The sequence below is a fragment of the Rhinolophus hipposideros genome (assembly GCF_964194185.1).
Source record: "Rhinolophus hipposideros genome assembly, chromosome: 22".
In the NCBI taxonomy this organism is placed as follows: Eukaryota; Metazoa; Chordata; class Mammalia; order Chiroptera; family Rhinolophidae; genus Rhinolophus; species Rhinolophus hipposideros.
Window position 1 is genome coordinate 12,333,399 of NC_138068.1, and position 21,132 is coordinate 12,354,530.

Here is a 21,132-nt window from a genome sequence, read left to right on the forward strand (position 1 = left end):
GCTCTGGAAGAGGAAACTTGGAAGAAAAACCTTTTGGGTTGGGAGGAGAGAGAGGAAGAGAGAGAGAGAGAGAGTTGTCCTAAATTTTGCACAGCTTTCTGCAGACCCACCTGCGTGATCCAGAATGAAAACTGGCAGGAATCCTGGGTGGATCCTTGGCACTCATCAGTAACCGTGCTCCTCAAGAAAACCAGTAAGGACCCCCAACATTTGGGCCAGATACAGAGCATGAGGCTGGGATCGCCCTTCATGGGACATTGTTTTCCTTTCATATAAACCAGTGTCTTGAGAATGCATAATTCAGTCATTTTAGGTTTGGCACTATGTACAATCCCCATCAAAGTTCCCTTCAGTTTGCTCCCACACCTTTGTTCCCAGGTTCCCAAATTCTGCCTCTTGCCTCTGTACTGGTCCACCCTCCTCAGTTAAGTCCCCAGAGTCCTGGCCTATATTTCCCGTTGCTCAAGGCACCCAACAAAACCTGGGGAAAATCACTCATATTTGGATATATCTTGTCATTGTCATAAAATATTCCTGTTGACAGGGTTTAGAGAAGGAGGTTTGTCTGTTCCTTGGGAGTCCCTGGTCCTTATCCATTTAACTCTTCCTTTATTTTGTCATGAGCTCCAAGTCATGTGTATGTGCGCCCAATATAATGTCTTTCTCTGGTATTTGGTGAACAAATGCCCCTAACCCCCAGCTCACAAACCTGTGCCAAGATCGTGATGCTAGATTGGATCAGTTTGCAAGGTGGTCATGTATCTTTTCTGAAGTCCTTCTTGTTCAGTCTCTTTTTATCCACGTAAAAGCCATAGGGCATATGGTGGGAGATAATGTTGTGTTTTAATGAGCAAAGGAGAATCAAGACAGAGAAGAGTGGGACCTTCAAAAGCCCACACAAGTCAAAGGAAAATAGGTATACAGACCGTCCTCCACTCGCTGCCTACGGATAGACTCAGATGCATTAGATAAAGATTCTAGACTGGTGTCTGTTGGGGGTGGCTAGAGCTGCAACCCAGGTACACAATGTTCCTCCTAGCTTAGCAGGAGACGTTGCTTGCATCAAAGAAAACCCTACACCTCTGGATGGGTGAATATCAAAGAAAACAATCTGTGATATGGTCAACACGAAGTTCCTGGGCAGTAATTAAAGATCTATCTCTACCAAAATCATCATTAAGTTCTAGGCCTTTGAATTTTGTCTTTCAGCTCTCTGCCCCCTGTCTGAGGCCACAACCTCCCTTCCCCCTCTCCAAGGAAGAAGAGTCCAGATAAAAGAGCTGTCAGCCCGTTCCTGCAGACACTCAACCTAGACACCTTCAGAGGTAGGTGGGGTAAGGCTCTCGAGGCATGAGCTTTTATTTGTGGCTTGCTTGGACGAGTTCACTGCTCTGGTGGTATCAACACTTCCTGTGAGGCGAGGATTATTGTCTGTTGTTCAAATAAGAAAATGGAGAGAGAGGTAACTGTCCTGTCTGAGGTCCCAGAGGGAAAAGAGGCAGAGATGAAACAGGAAACCAGCACTCCTGACTTGAAGTCCAATACTTTTTCTTCCTTAACATTATCTGGAAAGCCCAGGGGTCCTGAATTTTGGAGGAGCAGTAGTTCTGTGTATTTGCATGCCTAGGGGTCTCTTCATTATCCCATATCACAGGATGGCCAAAGAATTCCCCCAGAACTCTGTGTGTGAGTAGTACCCAACCTGGGCGTGATGCTGCGTTTCTTCTCTGGGATTACTACCCACACCTGAGGTGTGCAAAGAAGGGAACTGGGCATCCCCAGATCCTGAGCACCCTTTAAGGGCCAGTAAGGAACTCAGAAAGCTGGACTCAGCATGAGGCCTTTTAAATGAACAGACCACAAAGCTCTGGAAAACTCGGCTCTAGAGTGATATTTCTGAATACAAATAAACAGCTTCATAGAACCCATTACTTCGGACTGATTGTGTTTCTGTCACTGTGTGCCAGTCTTACTCCTTCTTTGTGCAAAAAGCTGGTACCAGGAATCCAGAGGCCACCCCAGTCCATGCCCACCTTCACCCAGTTACCTCATACCTCATAGCCTCACCTGTAAGTGGCTAATAAAACATCTGCATTGCACATCTGTCTTGCTCTGTGCTGGAGCCTTCAGAGGATCAGAAGAACGCTCTGAGCCATGCTCAAGGACGGGGTATCCTGCCACTGCTCGCTGGCTTTCCTGTGCAAAGAGTGCAAGTGATTTATAGGATTTCTGGAAGCCTACCATACTCAAAGATAGTTCTCCTTTGGCCTGGAGCTTCACCAATTAACTTGTATTTTTTGACGTAAATATTGCCCGATGTTAAATGAAACCTCAACACCTTAACTTCACAATTTCTCTCTATCAAACCACACCAAGGCAAGCTGGCAGGGATGTGGGTCCTGAATGTAGTAGGTTGCAGAGCTGATGTAAGCGTCTAAGAGTAGAAGCTCCCAAATAGCCAATCTTTTACATTTTAAGGACTTTTCTCCTCCTTTTCTCTCTCTCCATAATCTCCTTCTCTTGCTCTTGCCTCTCCTCAAGCCACCTAAATCCAATTTGCCTCAAAGACAATGTGTCAATGATTCACGTGCCTAAAACTTGCATTTCGACCATCTATGTAGATGAACGTTTTAAGAGTCCTCTGACCATTTGTTGGCCATCATTTTTCTCAAGTCCATCTGAGTAATCCATCTCATCACTCACCCTGGAATCACTCTGGTACTGTTTGTTTTAGGGTCGTGACTAAATTATATAAAAAATCAGGACACTTAATGTGTTCTATTATTCCAACTTCACAAAAATAATGACAACATAAAAGGATACACACATATTGGTTCTCTCTGTCCGTGGCAGTGGAATTTCTAATGCTTATCTATTTCCTCTTTGTATTTTTTTGTTTGTTTGTTTTACAATTTATACAGTCTGAAGATTTATTGCTTTTTAATCAAAAAACTAGCAATGCATTTTTAAGTAATTTTGCAAAGGAAGCGGTAGGTAATGTGAGATGGGGAGAAGACTTAGGAAGCCAATGATTAGCTTGTTATGCTATTAAGTGCCCGAGAGTGTAAAGGAAAAGTAGTAGAAAGAACAACACACTATTCACACGCACTTTCTCTCCCTTTCCTACCCTATTCTCGACTTAATTTCTTTTCTACCTTTAGCAGCATTTGGAGACCCGTCTTCTGCCAGAACTTAATCCAAACACACATAGAGACTACCATGAAGCCCTGGGTTCTCCTACACATCATTCTCATCTGTGGTGTTGTGATGCTTCTGCCTGTGCTGGGAGGAATCAGGAAAAAACATTTATGTAGGTGGCGTGGCAAGGGAAGATGGTGTTCTGCCCAGGCCTGGGGTGTCTGGCATACCTGATTCGGGGCCCTATTTCCAGGATCACCCTTCAAAGGATCAGAACCCTCGTTGAAGCAGAGACATCCAAGAAAGATTAAGTTGGATGTTCCCAATATGGTCCCCTTCAAGTCCCCTCTCGAGACATGAAAGCAATAATGGGTATATGGAAAGGGAATGTAGTTTTTGTCTACATTTCATAAGCTCACAGGAAATAATATTTACCAGTGTTAGAACAGCTTGGGCAGAGGAAACACCAACACAGAGCTTCCCTCTGAGCCCACATTTTCAGAATCTAGGTGTCTGATTTGAGTGAGCCTTTGATGAATACCAAAAGAGTAACATTTTAACACATTCATTTTGTTTGAGGGGAAGAATCTTTTAGACCATTAAAAAAACTAAGCAAAACAAATAAGAGTCAAAGTTTGGGGTCATCTGATAAGAAATGGGGGAAATGAAGGGACTGAGAGGGAGGGTTGTGGGCCAGAGAAAGATATGGAATTTGGGGATAGGCTGAATGCTTAGGTGGTATCAACAGGGAAGAGAATGGAAAAGGGGAAAAGTAGGTTCCTAGTCTCCTCCATCTCAGTTTTCCATTCTGCAAGTTGGGTATGGAAATTTGCTAAAAGAGTGAGAGGGTATTGCAGGTCCTGACATCTAAGGTTAGATGAGAATAGATTTGATTGAGGTGGTGTCATACATGGTGATGGTGTCCTAGGTCCTATCTTTAGGGAACTTGGAGAGGGTCTGAAGGCCTGCAGTGCTGTGGGGAACATGTGGAAAGAGAGAAGGCATGTCATGAAAGGATGGTCTCCTGTGAATTCAAGGCAGGGACTTTTCTTAAAAGGCAGAGAAATACTTTCTGGCTTGGAGTTCAGGTTCCAGAGCTCAGGAATTGTTAAACTTGAGAAGGATTTCTTCTCTAAGCTGTAGATGGATAGACCCTGCCAACTTCTACCATCTCAGTTCCAGCTGAAGAAAGAAAAATTGAACAGTGCTGGCTACAGCCTCCATTAAAGTATTGTGTGAAAAGGTGCACTAAATTACAAGAATGTCTATATCTAAATCATACATGCTGCTGGACCTTCTGTGGACACATCTGCTTGGACAATGAGTGAGTTGGTTGCTGAGGGAAGGAGGGGCCTGGGCATGCTTCCTCCCTCACATTCAGAAGATGTGGCTTGGAACAGAAAGCCACCATCACCGAAATCCTGGTCAAAGAGACAGGTAGCATCAGGCAATGCTCTCCTAACTCCACACCTAGGTTGCCACTCACTATAAAATAAACTAAAATACTAACATGGGACCTCCTTTTTTTCCCACTCTCATTCAGTTCCCCCAAATCATCATCCATCCGTTTGTTTATCCCTCCTTTGTTCAAGCCCCTAGTTACTGCCTCTGTAGGTCTGGCCTCTGATGGCCCCTGGTCTCAACCAGGCCCAAGGAGACCTGGTTTCCACCTATCTGCTCCACTGGCGAACCTCTTGGGTAAAATGGCTTAAAAGTGGGTAACTCCTGATCTTACAGAAAGAATTCTTGTTCCCATTAACTGGAGCCAAGGGTGTTATTATGTTTGGGAATGGAGGCTCCTTAGGGTTCCCTGACTTTTAACCATTTAATTTTCTCTTCCAGAGAACCCTTTAAATCCATGCTAAACCCTAGGTTCTAGGGGGCTCACCCTCCTGTGGGCAGGAGATGACTTCGTGGTCTAAGAAGAGTGCTGCCTGGCTCACTGTTGCGATACCACTGGCTCCAGCTGAGGACCTGTCTGTTCTCCCCTTGACCACTCTCTCCTGAGAAGGCTCAAGTCTTTGCCAAATAAACTGATATACCAACCTGAGGGCTCTACAATTTTTTTGTACTCCATCCCCGTGACTCCATTTCTCTCATTATAATCCCCAAGTGTCCTAACAGTTGTTCCCATCCCATTATGGGCTCAGGCACCCAGCTCTGCCTTTCCGGTTAGACTGATATATTAGTCAAGTAGGCTCACAGCTGTAACAAAAATACAGAGATTTTTGAAGATGTCATGGGTTAACACAGAAAAGTCTATTCTCATTCACAATACATGTCACTGAGGGTTGTCAGTAAACAGCCACCCGTACCATGACTCAAGGGCCCTGGGCACCATCCATCTATAGCTCCACCATCTCCCAGGGCCTCCTCAGTCAGCAGGTGCGAGAAGAAAGGTAGCATGGAGGCTCAAACAGAAGGTTTATAAAGATCAGGCTTAGAAGTAGAGTTCATTATTTGTATCCACATTCTATTTGCCATAATGTAGTCATATAGTCCCACTTATCTGCAAAGGAGATTAGGAAATGTAGTCTATCTGTATGTCCAAGAACAGCAGAGAAAGGAATTTGGTGAACACAGGGCAATCTCTGACCTGTCTACTTATCCAAAACCAAGACCCAAGACCCTGGCCCCCATAACATGCTGTCCAACTGAACAAAGACTCTGCTGGTAAGCAGCTGGCATCTCCTGGTATTAGAGAAAGCATTCCTGCTTTCAGGGTGGGTTCTTTGAGCTTCCAGAATGACTCTTCCTTCTTCCATCTCCAGTACCCTATTATTCTTGCCAGATCAGTTCTGTCTTCCTGGCAGTTTTACTCATATCTTGAGATTTCAGGTAATGCAAAGCAGGCTGCCCTGCCCATATCGTCTCCCCAGATTATATCTGAATTTCTAGCATTTGTCGTTTGTATCTTGAAAATCATTTAAAAAACATAATTTCCCCTGGATGAGGAGATTATAGAGTATCTACTACGTATCCAGGTGTGTTCCTCTTCCTGGCCCAGAGGACCAGATATTCTCACTTAGATGGGCGGGTCAGTACATCATACTTGTCAACTGTATAGCCCAAGGAAAGGCTTCAGAATGTGATGCAGCAAACACTAAGGCCAGGCATAGAACTAAGGCCTAACAGGACACTGGTTAGTACCTTAGAGCTCAGAGTAATGGCTCAGGCATTCTGGTGAATGTCCTTCAGGAGTGGGGCTTTGTCCTTGTCTTCAGGGAAGGGAGGACTTGGAGTTCTTCAGGGTGAAAGTGGTTACTCCTTCCTGACAACAAAAGTAGAGAAGAACAAAAGGTATGGATTCCCAAAGGAAGGACTAGGGAAGGAAAAGATTATCCTCTTAGTTGGCCTTGATATTGTGGGGGAAGAAAACTAATTTTTCTCTCTACCATATTGGGTTCTTGACTGAGGACCCTCCACCTCACCCCTCTCACCCCCCCCCAATAAAAGACAAATTAGCAAGAGAAAAACAAATAGAAGTTTAGTGACATGTATACCTCCTGTACATGGCAGAGACTCAGGAAAACTGAGTAGCTCCTTGAAATGGCATAAACCATCACACCTTAAATACCATCTTCAGCTAAAGAAAAAAGCTGTTGGGGAGAAGGGGAAGGTCAGTATAGGAGGTTACCAGGAAAGGCACAGTAAACAAGGGTATGGCTGCTATGAAAAACTAAGTTGTTGCCTTCTCCATGATAAAGAGTTTCTAGAGATCTAAATGCATCCTTCTCAGCCGGATACAGAGAGAAGGACACATTTACCAGTAGAGATTTCCCTTATACATGCATGCAAATGTTTCTTACAAAAGGGCAGTTTTTACTGATTTTCAGAACTTCTCCTGTACCTGCATTTTCTTCAAAATAACCAGCCTAAAATAATCCCTATGCCAAAGAGACATATTTTAGGGTGACAAATTCTGCTCCCCTTCCATATCATATCTCATTCACACCTTCATTTGAGAGGTGAAAGAGAGAGAAGATGTGGCTTGGTCAATATTAGCAAAAGAGCAATTGGCACAGAGAAGAGGAAGGACCCCAAGGGGGTCAGTAGAATGTGGACAGAGGGACACTACTGTTACTCTGCCAGCCACATAGACACATAACACAAGAGCTCTGGATTGTGTAAACTGAGCATCAACTGAAACTTCAGCTGTGCCACCCACTGAAGAAGACAGGAAGCCCAAATTGTCCTGCCTTGTCATGGTGGTTAATGCTAGTAGACTTCGGGTTGGGCTGGGGAGAGACTCCCAGCATGTTTGTTATTGAGACAGAGTGGTAGTGAAAGAGGAGACAATCACCTGTTCACACAACCCATCTCTGTTGCCCAGTAGCATCAAGCATATATGTCAATGGGTTACTATAAAAGACTCTCTTGTTACTCTGACCAAACTCCCTTTACGGATCATCTCTCAGCTCCTGAAAGTGCTCTGATTAAAGGTGTACATCTGTGACCTACTCCAGAGAATTGTCCTCAGCTAATGGGAGTCACCTCAGCTGGACATGCCTGTGTGAGGAAGCAAAAATTGCCACCTCTAAATATGTCTCTGGCAGGAGGATTACTTGATTTTCAAGAAACAAAAGACTCAGGAAGAACCTTTGACCTTCCTCCTCACTGCCTAAAAAATTTAGATGGAGGACTTGCTCCAGGAAGGGAGTTATCTACATAAGTGACTATAGTATAATTTAAACAGGTGTGGTGGGAGAGACTCAGCAGAGCCTAGTGTCTAATCTGTGTGACCCACTGTCTCCGTATGGCCCAAGCAAACATTTGTTTACCATACGTTTTCTTTTATCTTCTCCATGTGAATTGCCTTCTTCCCCTTTGAAGTCCCAAACGACTACTCCTTTCTCTTTAACTCAAGATGGCATATAAGCTTCAACTGCCCAACTTGTCCTTGGGCTTACCATATTCTTATGGAACCTCTGCACATACATACATAATTAAATGTGGGTTTTCTCCTGTTAATCTGTCTCGTGTCAATTTATTTCTTAGACAAGCCTGAAAAACTTAGAAGGGTAGAGGAAAATCTCTTCTCCCTGACATCTGCCTCTGGTGGTGGTGGTGGTGAACACGGGCAGTAACGGGCCAGAGCCTGGCTCTTCTGCCTCGGGGTGGAGCAACTCTGTAGTGAGATACACACTTCAGAGCTTTGGTTCAGGCCAAAGTTAGTCTTTATCTAAGATCACGCCCTTGCTCAGTCCCTTCCCTAATTCTACTTTCCTCACTCACTTAGATGTTTTTACTGAAGGGCATTCTTTGGTGAGGGGTACTCCTTCAATAATTCACATGCACCTGAGTTCCTGTCTCAGGTCTGTTTCTAGGAAACCTGATCTAAGACTAGGGTAACCAACTCATCTTAATTTACTTGATATTTTCCTGTTGTTAGCATTAAAATCTCGTGTCCAGGGAACCCTTTCGGTCTGGGGCAAACTGGAATGGTTTGTCACCATGCCTAAGACAATTGTTCAGCTTTAATTTAGAAAAATGCCCCGTTATATATATACTCCCTGAACCTAAACCTGTTGGCCTACATTAGCTCCTGAAAGGTGTATTTGTGAACAGGGTATTAAGGCTACACTCTAACTGGATTGCAATTGGCTAATGCAACAGGCTTCTTTCTCTTGGTATGTAACTTTGCTGGTATGAAATGGTCCTAAGACCATTCAAACTGGCATCGGTGCATGAGACAAATAGCTCAATGCCTAGAATAGCAAATTCTAGGAAAAAAGCTTTAAAGAAAATGGTTACCAAAGTCCAATCAGCTTGTCCACACGCCTTCCCCCATCCTTAAATTCCAAAGGGCTGAAGAGGGCATGATATTAAAGCCCATTTTGTTCCCTAAAATGCTCTTCAGTAAGACATGATAGCATTGGACCAATTCACTGAAGCACATGGTAAGCCTGGAGAAATCCTAAGTCAAGCCTTCCTTAATAGCTTTGAATTCCCAGATATTTTCAAAGTTGATAGATAAGATCAGCCAGCGAAGAAAGAGCTTTCTTCAGGATCTGACTTTATCTCTTGCTGCAATGTTATATATCCAAGATATTTTACTGGAATCTATGAGACTTGACATTAAATAACAGACGATTTTAAATCCACAATACTCAGACAATCCAGCACTATACAGAAACATTCCTTGTGTTTCTCTGTAGTTGCACGTAGTCATATTTTCAGAATGAAACAATTCCTATCCACCCATCTTTCTATCAGTCACTGAAAGTTGGCTGGGCTCCAAGGTGAGCAGTTGCTTAAATTTTGAGTTTTGATTTTTTTTTTTAAAGGCATCTTCTCCTATTTATCCTGCCTTTGAACATTTGAAGGAATTCAAATTTGATGGAATTTTATTTCATTCATCTGGGACATTCCACAATGCCAAGGCAATCATTTTAGGGACATAATTAGTCGCTTGACAATCAGAATGTCAGAATGGAACACTTTTTGTCACCTCATCTCTTTCCCTTTCTACTTGGGACGGAAATAGGAGGACACTAGCAGTAAGGGGGCAGAGCCAGCTGAATCAGCTCATCTTAAGTACCCCCTAAGTAGTTAGTTTTTTTGATCAGGACTCCTAAAGTCCTCCAGCCTCCTCCTGGATAATTTGTAAGTATCTTACTAGATTGGAAAAGATAAAACCAAAATGCCTGGAGGATATATCTGTACTGTGTGAGTTTTGAGTGGGGGTAGGGTGAGGACTGGAAAGCCAGCTGATTTAAGCCAAAGAATCACAAAAAGTCTCAGGAACTGAAGGCTTCAAGTGTCTCTGGAGGTAGGGATATGGATGTGATTGAAGAGGTGGTTTTGAAAGCCTGTTAAATAAACAGGTAAACTTTGCTTTTGTTGCTTTATGTTACGTATGTAAATTGAACAGTCTTTCTCGGTCCTCAAATCCCTTGAAACTATTCCAGACTCTTGGAAATTCAACTTCTTCACAGAACTATCTCCTTTGTCCCTCGTATTCTTCTTGAGATATTTGAAAATATTCAACACCATCTGCTGTATCAACCGGGTACTTGATTCCCTCCCACAATGACTGTGCTTATCAATCTATGTGCGTATTTCTCTAGCATTCAACAATATTATGCATGCTCCAGTGACGCACCGTGGCCCAAGAAACTTTCATAATTTATTTTCTTGTGCATAGAAGAATCGTGCACAGTACATGAAAGCGGGCAGGTGGTCAAGTTTATGTATGCTGAATATTTACCATTTTCCTTCAACTATTATGGGCTTTTCTAGTCCTCTTTGGCTCATGCACTTTATTCATAAGGTTTTTATTTTCATAGATGATATTTTCACTCAGTAATGTGGGGAAGATGACATCAATCATGTACAACGTTTTACATAATGTGAGCATAAAACAAACTAAAGTATGACTGCAGTAACTATACACCCTCTTGCCTGGATTCATGGACAACAAGTATTTTTGCGTGCACAATTCCTTAGAGTATTTATTTTTAAAAATCTGGATAGCTGGGATGCAGGTAAAGTCAAATGGTTACTCTTAACCTCTTCAATGAATCCAAACTTGCATTGTTTTGCTTTGACAGTGTGATGAAACTTGTCTGTTGGACTCCTGGACTTCCACAAAGACTCATCTACGGGTGGTTGTCTAAATGAGTATTCTCCAGGGGCTCCTAGACTGTGGCCGAGGTAGGCTAACGTCAGTTCCCAGGCCACTTCAGGGTCCCATGCAAGGACTGAGGTCTGTATGCCTATTACCCACCGCATGGGTGAGACTCCTCCCGGGCCCCTTGGGTGTGGTTATGGATCCCACAGCTCCCCTGAAGGCACTTTGTCTGGGATTGAACGCCAAATTGTTATTGTAGAGGGGGGACTCAAGCAGGGGAGTCTTATTCGGTCATCCTGCTGACGTCACCCTCCAAAATTACTTTAACGAAATTGAGTGATATAAAGTTAATAATATAGTTACAAAATGGTAAATTAAGTATGCTTTAAAAATGAACTGTGGAAAAGAATATGTGAATGAACTAATCAGAAACAGTTTTGGGGACACAAAAAACCGAGTTGTTAGATGGGCGGGGGCGGGGCGGGGGTTGGGGATAAGGGGAAAGGTGAAGGGATTAGGAAGCAGCTGGTAACCACAAGATGGCCTCAGGGTTTTTTGAAAATTAATTTGGGGAACGTATTCAATAATGTTGTAAAGATTTTGTTGGGTATCCGATGGACATGCGTCCTATTTGGGAGACCACCTCAGGGATACTGTGGATGCCTGATCATGGCATTGTACACCAGAAGCTAAACATTAATGAATGCCAACTATAATTTTATATATATAATGTGATGGCTCGGTGTGAGGTCGGAGGGATAATGGATGGGGGGAGGGGGGTTCACAGTGTGAGGGATATAAATGATGAACGTCTAAGTATTACCTTGTCTTGTACACCTGACACTAATAAATTTAAAAAAAAAGAATAGAACGACTATATCTTAAAAAAAAATGAACTGTGCTGGTATCATTTAGAAGCTAATTATTGTGAAACACAGAACATGTTGGAGACATTCAGACTTAGAAAAAAGTGCTCCTCTTCAAATTTTGGGCTCAATGTGTAAAAGACTGATGCTTTTTAAATTTTAATTTACTTGTATTTACTAATTTTCTTAAATGGCTTGAAAAATACTTATGTAAATAAATATATATAATATTTTTTTTAAAAAAATGGGAGTTTACAGCTATCTTTCATGAAAGATAAATGACACTAGTATCTAACTTTATACTAGCTTGAAAAATACTTATGTAAATAAATATATGTAATATTTTTTTCTCAAAAATGGGAGTTTACAGCTATCTTTCATGAAAGATGAATGACACTAGTATCTAACTAGGTCATGGATAACTGATACGACCTTATTACTTTTCGTTGTACTTTTCTGTGTTTTTCAAATTTCTAAAATAAAAAATTATGAAGTTCTGAAGAATCCTTTGCTGCAATGAGAGGAGGATAGAGTATAAGAGAAGGAAGTACCTGATGAGAAGACAATGCCCAGCCAATGAGTGGTGGAAGGAGGAGAGAGGCAGAACCAGATGAGACCAGCCACGTGTTCTCCTAACTCCTCACCCTGAAACCCTTTTCTACCCCTCAGCAGAACCTGGTAAAAATCCTGGATCTCCTCCTGTCCAGAGTCAACACCATGACATGGTTGGTTTTCCAGGTGCTGACACACTGCTCTGTGGTGATCCTGTATCAGGAACCTGGAGAGAAAGAGTTGATTCTGTCACTGGATTTCCATTTTACAGTACGTATTCCGGCTGGGCGTCAGAAGGAAGAGTGGGTAGAAAACAAAGGGACCTTTCCCAGTCCAATTACAGAAAGGAACCAGGGGCTGGCATGGCTGGTGTTGGGTCCTTTTTCAAGCCAAGATACGCGAAGAAATCTGAATATTTAGCTCTCGTGCTTTAGTTCTCCTGATGCTACAAGTAACGATGTTTTTCCACGTGCTGGCGGGACAGTGGTGGCTATGTGTTGATTTTTGTCCAGGAGGACACTTAGCAGTGAGAAGCTCCACGGGGTTCAGACACTGCGTAGAGGTGCCAAACATGAGCCTCCAAGAGTTGATGTCCTCAGGAGTTCCAAATTGGAAAAAGGCTATGAATTATTCCTTGAAATATGCCTTTCGTTTAGGGACTTGCACATTTCAGAACCTTGGGCATGGGAAGGAGAAATAAAATGCATGCTTGATGAAGAGAAGTTTGGAACCACAGGGTTAAAAAAAAATTAAAATCAGTAGAATTGAAGGGAGAGGAGTGGGTAAAGAACTTGTGACCAAAGTTTCTAGGAAAGAGTTAGGTTTCGAGAGCCATTTCAGGCAGGAGTGGAGCAGTGGAGGTGCAAGGTAGGCCCCTTCCCTACTCTGGGACTCAGTTCCTCCCACCATGTAAAATGAGAATGGGAAACTAGACGATCTCTTGGGGTTCTTTGTTCTGAGACTTGGGTTTCAGGACTCAGGTTCTGTGACGTTAAATTCTATGGGGGTGACGTTATGGTGGTGAGTTTGTTAGGTGGGTGGGAGCAGGATCTTGACTCTAGGAACCAAAAGGCCCCCAAGTCCCTGGGCAGGAGGAGGAAGAAGAGAAATCAATGGAATGGGTCCTGGGGCCTTGAAGGAGCTGATAACAGTGAGAAAAACTCTTCTTCTGGGAGTCACTGCTTATGTGTTCCTTCTCAGTTTTGCCAAAGCCAAAACTGAAAATTCCTATGGAGGAGGGATCTGCCACTGAATGTCAGATACACTCAGAATGTCAAATTGGTCATGATGGCTGCAGTGCCTTCTGGGGAAAAGTCTGCATGCTTCTCCAAGAAGTCGGTAGGCTCTAAGAAGCACCTTTCCCTCGTCATTCAGTTCTCAAAGACTATGGACTCCCAAACTGGGAGGAGACAGACAGCAGGAGACTATGCTTCCCTAGTGCCATATCCAATCCAGTTTGGGGACCTTTGCCTCTTTATTTCAGCCCCAAGGTCCCCACTCTCCACTTGCAGGCCTACCTGATGTATCCAAACCCCAGGAGGTCTGCCATGTATGTTTCTTTGCTCTTTGGACTAAAAACACCCTGGGAAAAGCCTTGTGTGGGCATCTTCTAAACCACAGAAAACATCCTTGCCCCAGGGTTTGGGAGGATCTGCAACACTTACTGAAATCTGTGTGGCTAATGAATACCGACCCCTTCTCTCTTCCAGAGCACAGCAGTCTGGACAACAAAATCAGAAACATCATGTCCACTGTTACACTCTTAAACTACCATTAAGAGTTGGAGGCTACCTGGGAGACCATGGAAGAATGCTACATGACCTCCAGTGGTATCATTTTCTTGCCCCAGCTGTGGGTAGGGGAGTGGGCCCAGGGCAATGTCTTTTCTACGTGCCAACCCTCTTCCCTGAGAGCAATTATATTATCAGCCTCAATTCCTTGGTACGTAAGCTGTGTCAGCAACCCAGAACTTCTGTTTCTTCTTCTATACTTCCTGTATACTGCCCCTTCTCCCCTTTTACCTAAGCCCCCAACACCTTGCCTTCTCACCCTTTAGATGCTTGATCTTCTTAGCCAGGACTCCTGGATTCTACTTCTCTTTGTTCATTAACTAAGATTCCAGGGGAAAACTTCTTATGTGTGGATGTTCTTAAGGCTACAGAAAACATTGTCAATCTGAGATCCCTTGGTGTAGCCTTTCTCCTATCATCTCAGGCCTGTGAGTCTGGTAGTTTCCCCACAAGCTACAGCCTCTTTTAACTACTCCGTGGAGGTACAATCTTCCGTAAAGGTGAGAAAATACCATTGGCCTTACCAAATTCTCTTTCCAGACAATGCCTAATTTGTTACCATTATTTATTCAATCATTTGGGATCTACAAGGATATTTTCAAAATGTAAATACTCCTAGAAAGAATAAGCAAGCTTCAGTAGGTCATAGAGAGCCTACCATGTGCCCAGGTTGTGGCAAGGACCACTCCACATGAGTGGAGGTGTCACTAAAACTATTTGTTGGCATAAAGCCCAAGGAAGGGTTAATTCTATGATCCAAACAAGTGGAAACCAGGATGGGGCCTGACAAGAAGGGACCAATGGGACATACCATCAGTGCCTTTACATGTAGAAGACAGAGGGTTTGCTACAGGTTGTGGTACCAGGTTTTCTGGAAGAAATGACACTTTGTCCTATCTTGAGGAATGGGGAAGAACTGAGATACCTAAAATGAAAGTCACTTTTCCTCCTTGACAAGATTAAATACAGAAATAGGGGGAGAAAAAGGGAGTTTGAAGGCAACAAAAGGCTGATACTCTGTCGTCTCCCTGACCCCAACAACAACAGATGAAGTTATGGACAAGGTTGGATCATAAATTTGATATTAAACTCTATGACCCTAGCATGATCTAATTTGCCAACTTTCTTTTTTTGTTCTCTGTTCTTATACCCATAAAAGCTGCAGAGCACAAGTATTGTTTCCTAAAATTAGCAGAGAAGAACAAACAGGCACAGACAGGTGCCCGAACCTACCCAAGTTCACTCAGCAAGTGGATGGTAAATGAATATATAGATCTCATTCTCAAATGCCTCTGTACTTGAGTTTCCTGAAATACATCTATGCCAGGGGCCAGAGATGTGCTTAAAATAGGGGGGTTAATGGGGAATAGGGTTGGGGAGTAGGAGAAAGAGCATTAACTGAGCTGAGCAAAGGTCCTTAGTGTTCTCCTAGACTAGCAGGGGGTGTTGCCTTAGGACAAAACCAATGAACTGTTTCCTGCTGAGAAATTAGAGAAAAGAAGAGTTGAGAAAAAAATCTGGAGCCATCTGGTAGATAGGACTCTCTTTCATCCCCAGGTGCACTAAACAACTCCAAGAGCCTTTGCACTTGGCTGTCTTGCTTCAAAGCCTGGAGTTAACCCACTCTGGAAGCTGCAGAAGTGGGAGGTGGTTGGCCTTTAAAAGTATGGGCTGGGATTCCCTGAAGGGATCTCATTTTGGTTTTACTGGAAGGATTTGTCCCAAGTAAAACTGGCCTTCCATTGCCAGAAGCATGATCGACCAGTAGACAATTTTAACATACTTCTCTCAGTAACTGATAGAATAATAATAATAATAAATCAGTAAGGATATAGGAGATTTGAACAACATAAATGAAAAAGTGACTAATCAACTTACATCGAAAAGAATCCAGAATTTCTGTGGAATATACATTCTTTTCAAGAGCACATGGGACACTTAAAAAATGTCTCAACAGATGTCATATTGAAATCAAACTGACCATAGTGGAAACAAGCTAGAAATAAATAGAAAAACATTTTCATCTGATTAAAAATTAAGCAAAGACAATTCTAAGGAACATGGGTCAAAATAGAAACTATTTTGAACTGAAAAATGAAAAGACAACGTATCAAAAATATAGATAACAGAGTGATGTAAACAAATTGATAGTGTGAGACCCCAGCTTCCATCCCCCACAAAGATCAACAACTACACAGCTATCCAAGAAAAACAGCTCTGGCAGAGTTCTGGAGCGACTTAGGAAACTTCAGTAAGGCCGTGGAACAAAAAACCTGAGAATAACTCCGTAAGAAGAGATGGAAGAACAGTTACATTTTGCTGGCATCGTCCCATCCCTCATGCCAGCATAGCTCAGTGCCAAGAGGAAACCTCTCAGTTAGAAAGAATTCCCCTCCCCCGGAAAGGAAGATGGAGTGAGAGATCAACTCCCCCTGTAAGAGTAGGTTAGCATAAGAAAGGAAGCCATTTTCTGAATGACCTTAACAGGGTGTGGACCAGATGTCCTGTTTGAAAAGAGCTTATCTTGTTAACTGCCGACTGGGTGGGGTACAAGCCAGCTTATCTTGTCAAATCCCCAGAATGTGGAACAAGCCCATGATATGTATACTCTTTGAAGCTATGGAAAATTACTGGATGCTTTAAAGATGCTATATAAACCCTTGGCTTTGAGTGCTCGGGGTCCTTGTTGAAACCCGCTGCGTCGGGCAGATACTTGGACCCCAGCTAGCTGGAAATAAACCTCGCTGTGTGACTTGCATTATCGCGTGTGTCCTCTGTCCAATTGAGGGGAGGTCGATTCTAGACCTTAACACCCCAGCCTTTGCATACAGAGGTCTGGCTTCCATTTCACTTCACCCAGAGCAGCAAAGCCAGACATAGAGACAGCTAGGAACCAGGGAGAAAAGCAAGGTTACTAGACACATGGTGGGAGTGATTGTGGTAAACGGCAACCTGTTTACCTGCAGACAAACCCAGCAGATTTCACCACTGAGGAAACCCACGGCCAGCACAGCTGACATAGCAGCTGAAGATTTCACTAGCTTTTGCCCCACAGGTATTTTCAGTAGCTGACACCAGCTACCTGGGTCCTTCCTTGTCCCTGTTGGAGTCCAGGAGCTGCCCTGGCAGCCAGTCCAGGTCTCTGAAGCTGCGACTGAAAGATGCCAATCTAGACCCCCACGGCTGCCCTCTGCCACAGTGTGCATGCTTGGGGCTGGACCCTCCAGCTCTGTGCTTGCATGCTGCCAGTCTGACACCTGTCACCAGCCTCCACTGCAATATACACACTCAGAGCTGGGGTTGGGTTCGGGGGAGACTGTGCAGCCACGAAAGAGCACACAAGTAGCCCGGGCCCCTCTAGCTGCTTATTGTCGTGGATCAGACCCTGTCTACCTTCACTGACCTGTATCGCTGCATTCTCCAGCAGATGGCCCCTCCAGCTGTGCAACTGCACACATTTGACCCAATTACTATCACAGGCCTCCACTGCCATGAGCCCCTGCTGAGACCCAGCAGACACACTATCGTACACCAACAGCCAGGGCTGCTGCAGCTGCCAGTTACCCCATAGTTGGCCCTGGCCCTTGCTCCATGCCCTGGCCCCCACCACCTGCTCTGGTCACCACCATTGCCTACCCTGGTCTCTAGTTGTCGGACCTGGAAGTGCTGCTGAGGACTCCAACTGCCCTTGCAGCCACGGCAGACCATCTGCAGTGCTTGCCAAGAACCACACAGCTGTTAATGCTGTGAACTCTGGTAGCCTGAGCCAAAGAGACATCACACCCCTCTGGACCTAGTGCCACCGCATGCCTTCACATTTTGCACCCCGCACTACTAGACTCAGGGTCACAGCATGCTCCAGTGTGCCCCCACTGCAGGGACACTAATTGGTAACATGACAACATATGACAATACACAACACACTGGTACAAGTAAGTATATATTATAGTCAGGTTCAGAATACTCTAATATTGTAGTATGGTGGTGTGTTAACCATTTGACTCTAGTATAAAAGTCAAAGGGAAAAACATTGAAAATAGCTATCGCTACAATAATTTGTTAATGAATACACAATCTAGAAAGATGCAAGTTGTGACATCCCAAAATCAAAAAGGGGGGTAGTAAAAGGATATTTATATGAGATCGAAGTTGTTATTAGCATAAAATAAACTATCACATATATATATGTTTTCTGTAAGCTTTCTGGAAACCATAAAGCATAAACTTCCAAAAGTCACTAAAGGTAAAGAGAGAAGGTGATCAAAGCATACCTCTACTTAATATCATTAATTTACAAAGGAAGTCAGCAGGAGTGTATTCTTACCTATCAATAATCACTTTAAATGTAAATGGATTGAATTTTCTAATCAAAAGGCATAGAGTAACTAGATAGATTAAAAACAAACAAACAAGAACTAACTACATTCCGCCTACAAGAGACTCACATCAGCTTTAAGAGCAAACATAGGCACAAAGTGAAAGGATAGAAAAGGATACTTTATGCAAATGGAAACCAAAAGAGAGTAGGTGTAGCTATAGTTAGGCAAAATAGACTAAGCCAAAAACTAACAATTACACGTACAGTCCTTATATAATGATAAAGGGGTCAAGTTATGAAGAAGATATAACTATTGTAAATATATAGGCACCCAACATCGGAGCACCTTAAATAGATTAAGTAAGTGCTAACAGATTTAAAGGGAGAAATAGACAACAAGGCAATAAGAGTAGGGGGCTTTAATACCCCACTTTCAATAATGGATAGATCAGACAGAAAATCAACAAGGAAATATTGAACTTGAACCGTACGTTAGACCAATGGACCTAACAGAGACATATACTGAACATTTCATCCACCAGCAGCAGAACATTCTTTTCAAGTGCACATGGAACATTCTCAGAATAGATCATGTGATAGACAGGTCACTAAATAAGTCATAGCGAATTTAAGAAGACTGAAATCCTACCAAGTATCTTATCTGACTAAAACGGTATGAAATTAGAAATCAATAACAGGAGGAAAGCTGGGAAATTTGCAAGAGTGTGGAAGTCAACACACTCTTGGACAAACAATGGGTTAAAGTAGAAATCAAAAGGGAAATTAAAAAATATCTTGAAACAAAAAAAAAAATGGGAACATAACATACAAAAATCTATGGGATGCTGCAAAAGCAGTTCTCATAAGAAGGAAGTTTATAGCAATTAACAACTATATTAAGAAAAAGAGAGATCTCGAATAGACAACCTACCTAACTTCTTATACCTCAAGAGACTAGAAAAGAAGAACAAAGTAAGCCAAAAGTTAGCAAGAGGAAGGAAATAAAGACCAGAGCAGAAACAAAAGAAATAGAGACCAGAAAAACAATAGGAAGGATAATGAAACTAAAGAGCTGGTTTTTAAAAATTTTCAGTTATTATGTTCTTCCCTTATAAAATTTCCCTTTCATTCTTCTCTGTATCTTCTATTTCTTTGCTGATACTTTCTACTTTTCCATCAGTTTCAAGTATTCATGATTGCTTGCTGCAGAATTTTTATAATAGCTGCTTTGTCAGATAATTTCAACATTTACTTCATCTTGGAATTGGAGTTTGTTGATAGTCTTTTTCTACATGAGTTAATATATTCTTTTTCCTTCATTTGCTGCATAATTTTGGATTGCATACTGGACATTTTGAATATTGAGAGTTACAAGAGTCTGGGTTTAAATCCAATGGAGAAAATTGATCTTTTTCAAAAGTAATTGAAATGGTTAGGTTCAGGCTGAAAAGTTCAACTTGTGTCCTGTGGGTTGTGGTTCCAAGGTCAATTCTGTTTTCAAAGCCTTTTCAGTTCATTTGCTATCTTCCCTACATATGCGCCACCTAGTGGCTAATCGGGGACCTAGTTGGTGGTGTGTCCATTTCTCAAAGTACCTTGTCAAATACATCCATAGGATCACAGCCATGCATGCATGGCTTGGAAGCGAACCCAAGAGTCAATAAACAACTTTATGGGTTCGCTTTCCTGAGTTCCTCCCTCTGTGATCTCCTCAGTGTCTTCGGTTTTCCCAGGGCTCCAAAAAGCTGGGGTTTTGTTATCCTGTTCTGCTAGGTTCTTCCACAATTGCATCCACACCCAAGGCCAAACAGTGGGAGAAAAAAGAGAGAGAAAAGAAATGGGGCAATGGGGGTCCACCCACCTCTCTTAGAATTAAAGCCACACCCAACATAGTAAGATTTCCCCTCCTTCAGCGTTTTGGCTCCTTCCAACCTCCACACCAGCTGCTGCCATCATAGAATTTCTTAAGGGTTAAGGTACAGGAGAAGATAGAAGAGAGAGAGGAAAAAAAAAAGAACAAAAAAACCACGGGATTTCTGCACTTCTGAGCATTACAAGTTTCCTTTCCCGTTCATCAAGATATAATTATAAGGTTTCTCCTGAAGCTCTGCCTGCTCCTTGGTGCTTATTTCCACCCTGGCCAGGAGATACCAGATGAAAAACAAATCCCAGTAAACTCATCACCAGTAATGCGGTGCTTGAATTCTCGTCTTCTTTCCCAATCTGCCTGCTATTGCTTACTTTCCAGTTTTTATAGCTGTATTCAGTGGGAGAGACAAGGAGCCAGACCAGGGAATAGTTCTTACCCCCGGAAATGGGCTTGCCCTCTAGTAGGTCTTTTGTGGGGACGTTGGTGTTAATGTAATTTGGAGCTGAGTTGGCGGTTTATTGGTTTATTGTTGCTGTGGTTACCTCGAGTGCACCAGACTTCAAATTCCATCTTTGGAACACAAATACGTGTGTGTAGGGTGGAGCTAGGTTTACCAGATGATCTTTTTCCCAAATGACTACTCCATTCTCAGCTTTGTGCCTTCTCAGAATGACCGTCTCTTGCAAGTGACTTGTTCCTCTGTGTTTTAGCCTGGTGGGTTAGTGGAGTGGTGGTGGTTGGGGGTCCATTCTCTGTTGTTCTGGTTAAGTCTCAGACACTGTGTCCTGGGTCTTGGGGATGTAGTGACCCTGCCCTTCCCCGGACCCCCAGGACAAAGTTCTGAATCTGGCAAGTATTTCTGCCCCTCCCCCAGCTGCAATGAGGTTTCTCTTGCACCCGTAGGGCAACAGTATTGCTTGTCTGTCCCAAGATTAAAGCTTTGTCAGAAGGAAAGCAAGGAAAGCCTCCAGGTAGACCTTCTTGCTGCTGCCTACTCTCCCCTCCCCAGTTCTGCACCACAAGGG

General features: G+C 43.0%; 2 protein-coding genes across 2 annotated transcripts in view; both read left to right on the forward strand.

Annotated features, from left to right (window-relative positions):
• Positions 1–3,219: 3,219 nt before the first annotated feature.
• On the forward strand, positions 3,220–5,017 carry WFDC9 (WAP four-disulfide core domain 9; the record flags this gene model as incomplete). The annotated part of the gene is made up of 3 exons (XM_081033354.1): positions 3,220–3,310; positions 4,315–4,462; positions 4,981–5,017. 3 exons carry the CDS (start codon positions 3,220–3,222, stop codon positions 5,015–5,017), a joined length of 276 nt encoding a protein of 91 aa, XP_080889480.1.
• A 437-nt stretch (positions 5,018–5,454) lies between these two features.
• Positions 5,455–21,132, forward strand: part of WFDC8 (WAP four-disulfide core domain 8) — a gene marked incomplete at both ends in the record, with an annotated part of 32,816 nt that continues 17,138 nt past the window's right edge. Inside the window, one exon of the mRNA XM_081033355.1 lies at positions 5,455–5,537. Within this exon, the coding sequence (XP_080889481.1) occupies positions 5,455–5,537 (83 nt within the window). The remainder of the gene's footprint in view (positions 5,538–21,132) is intronic.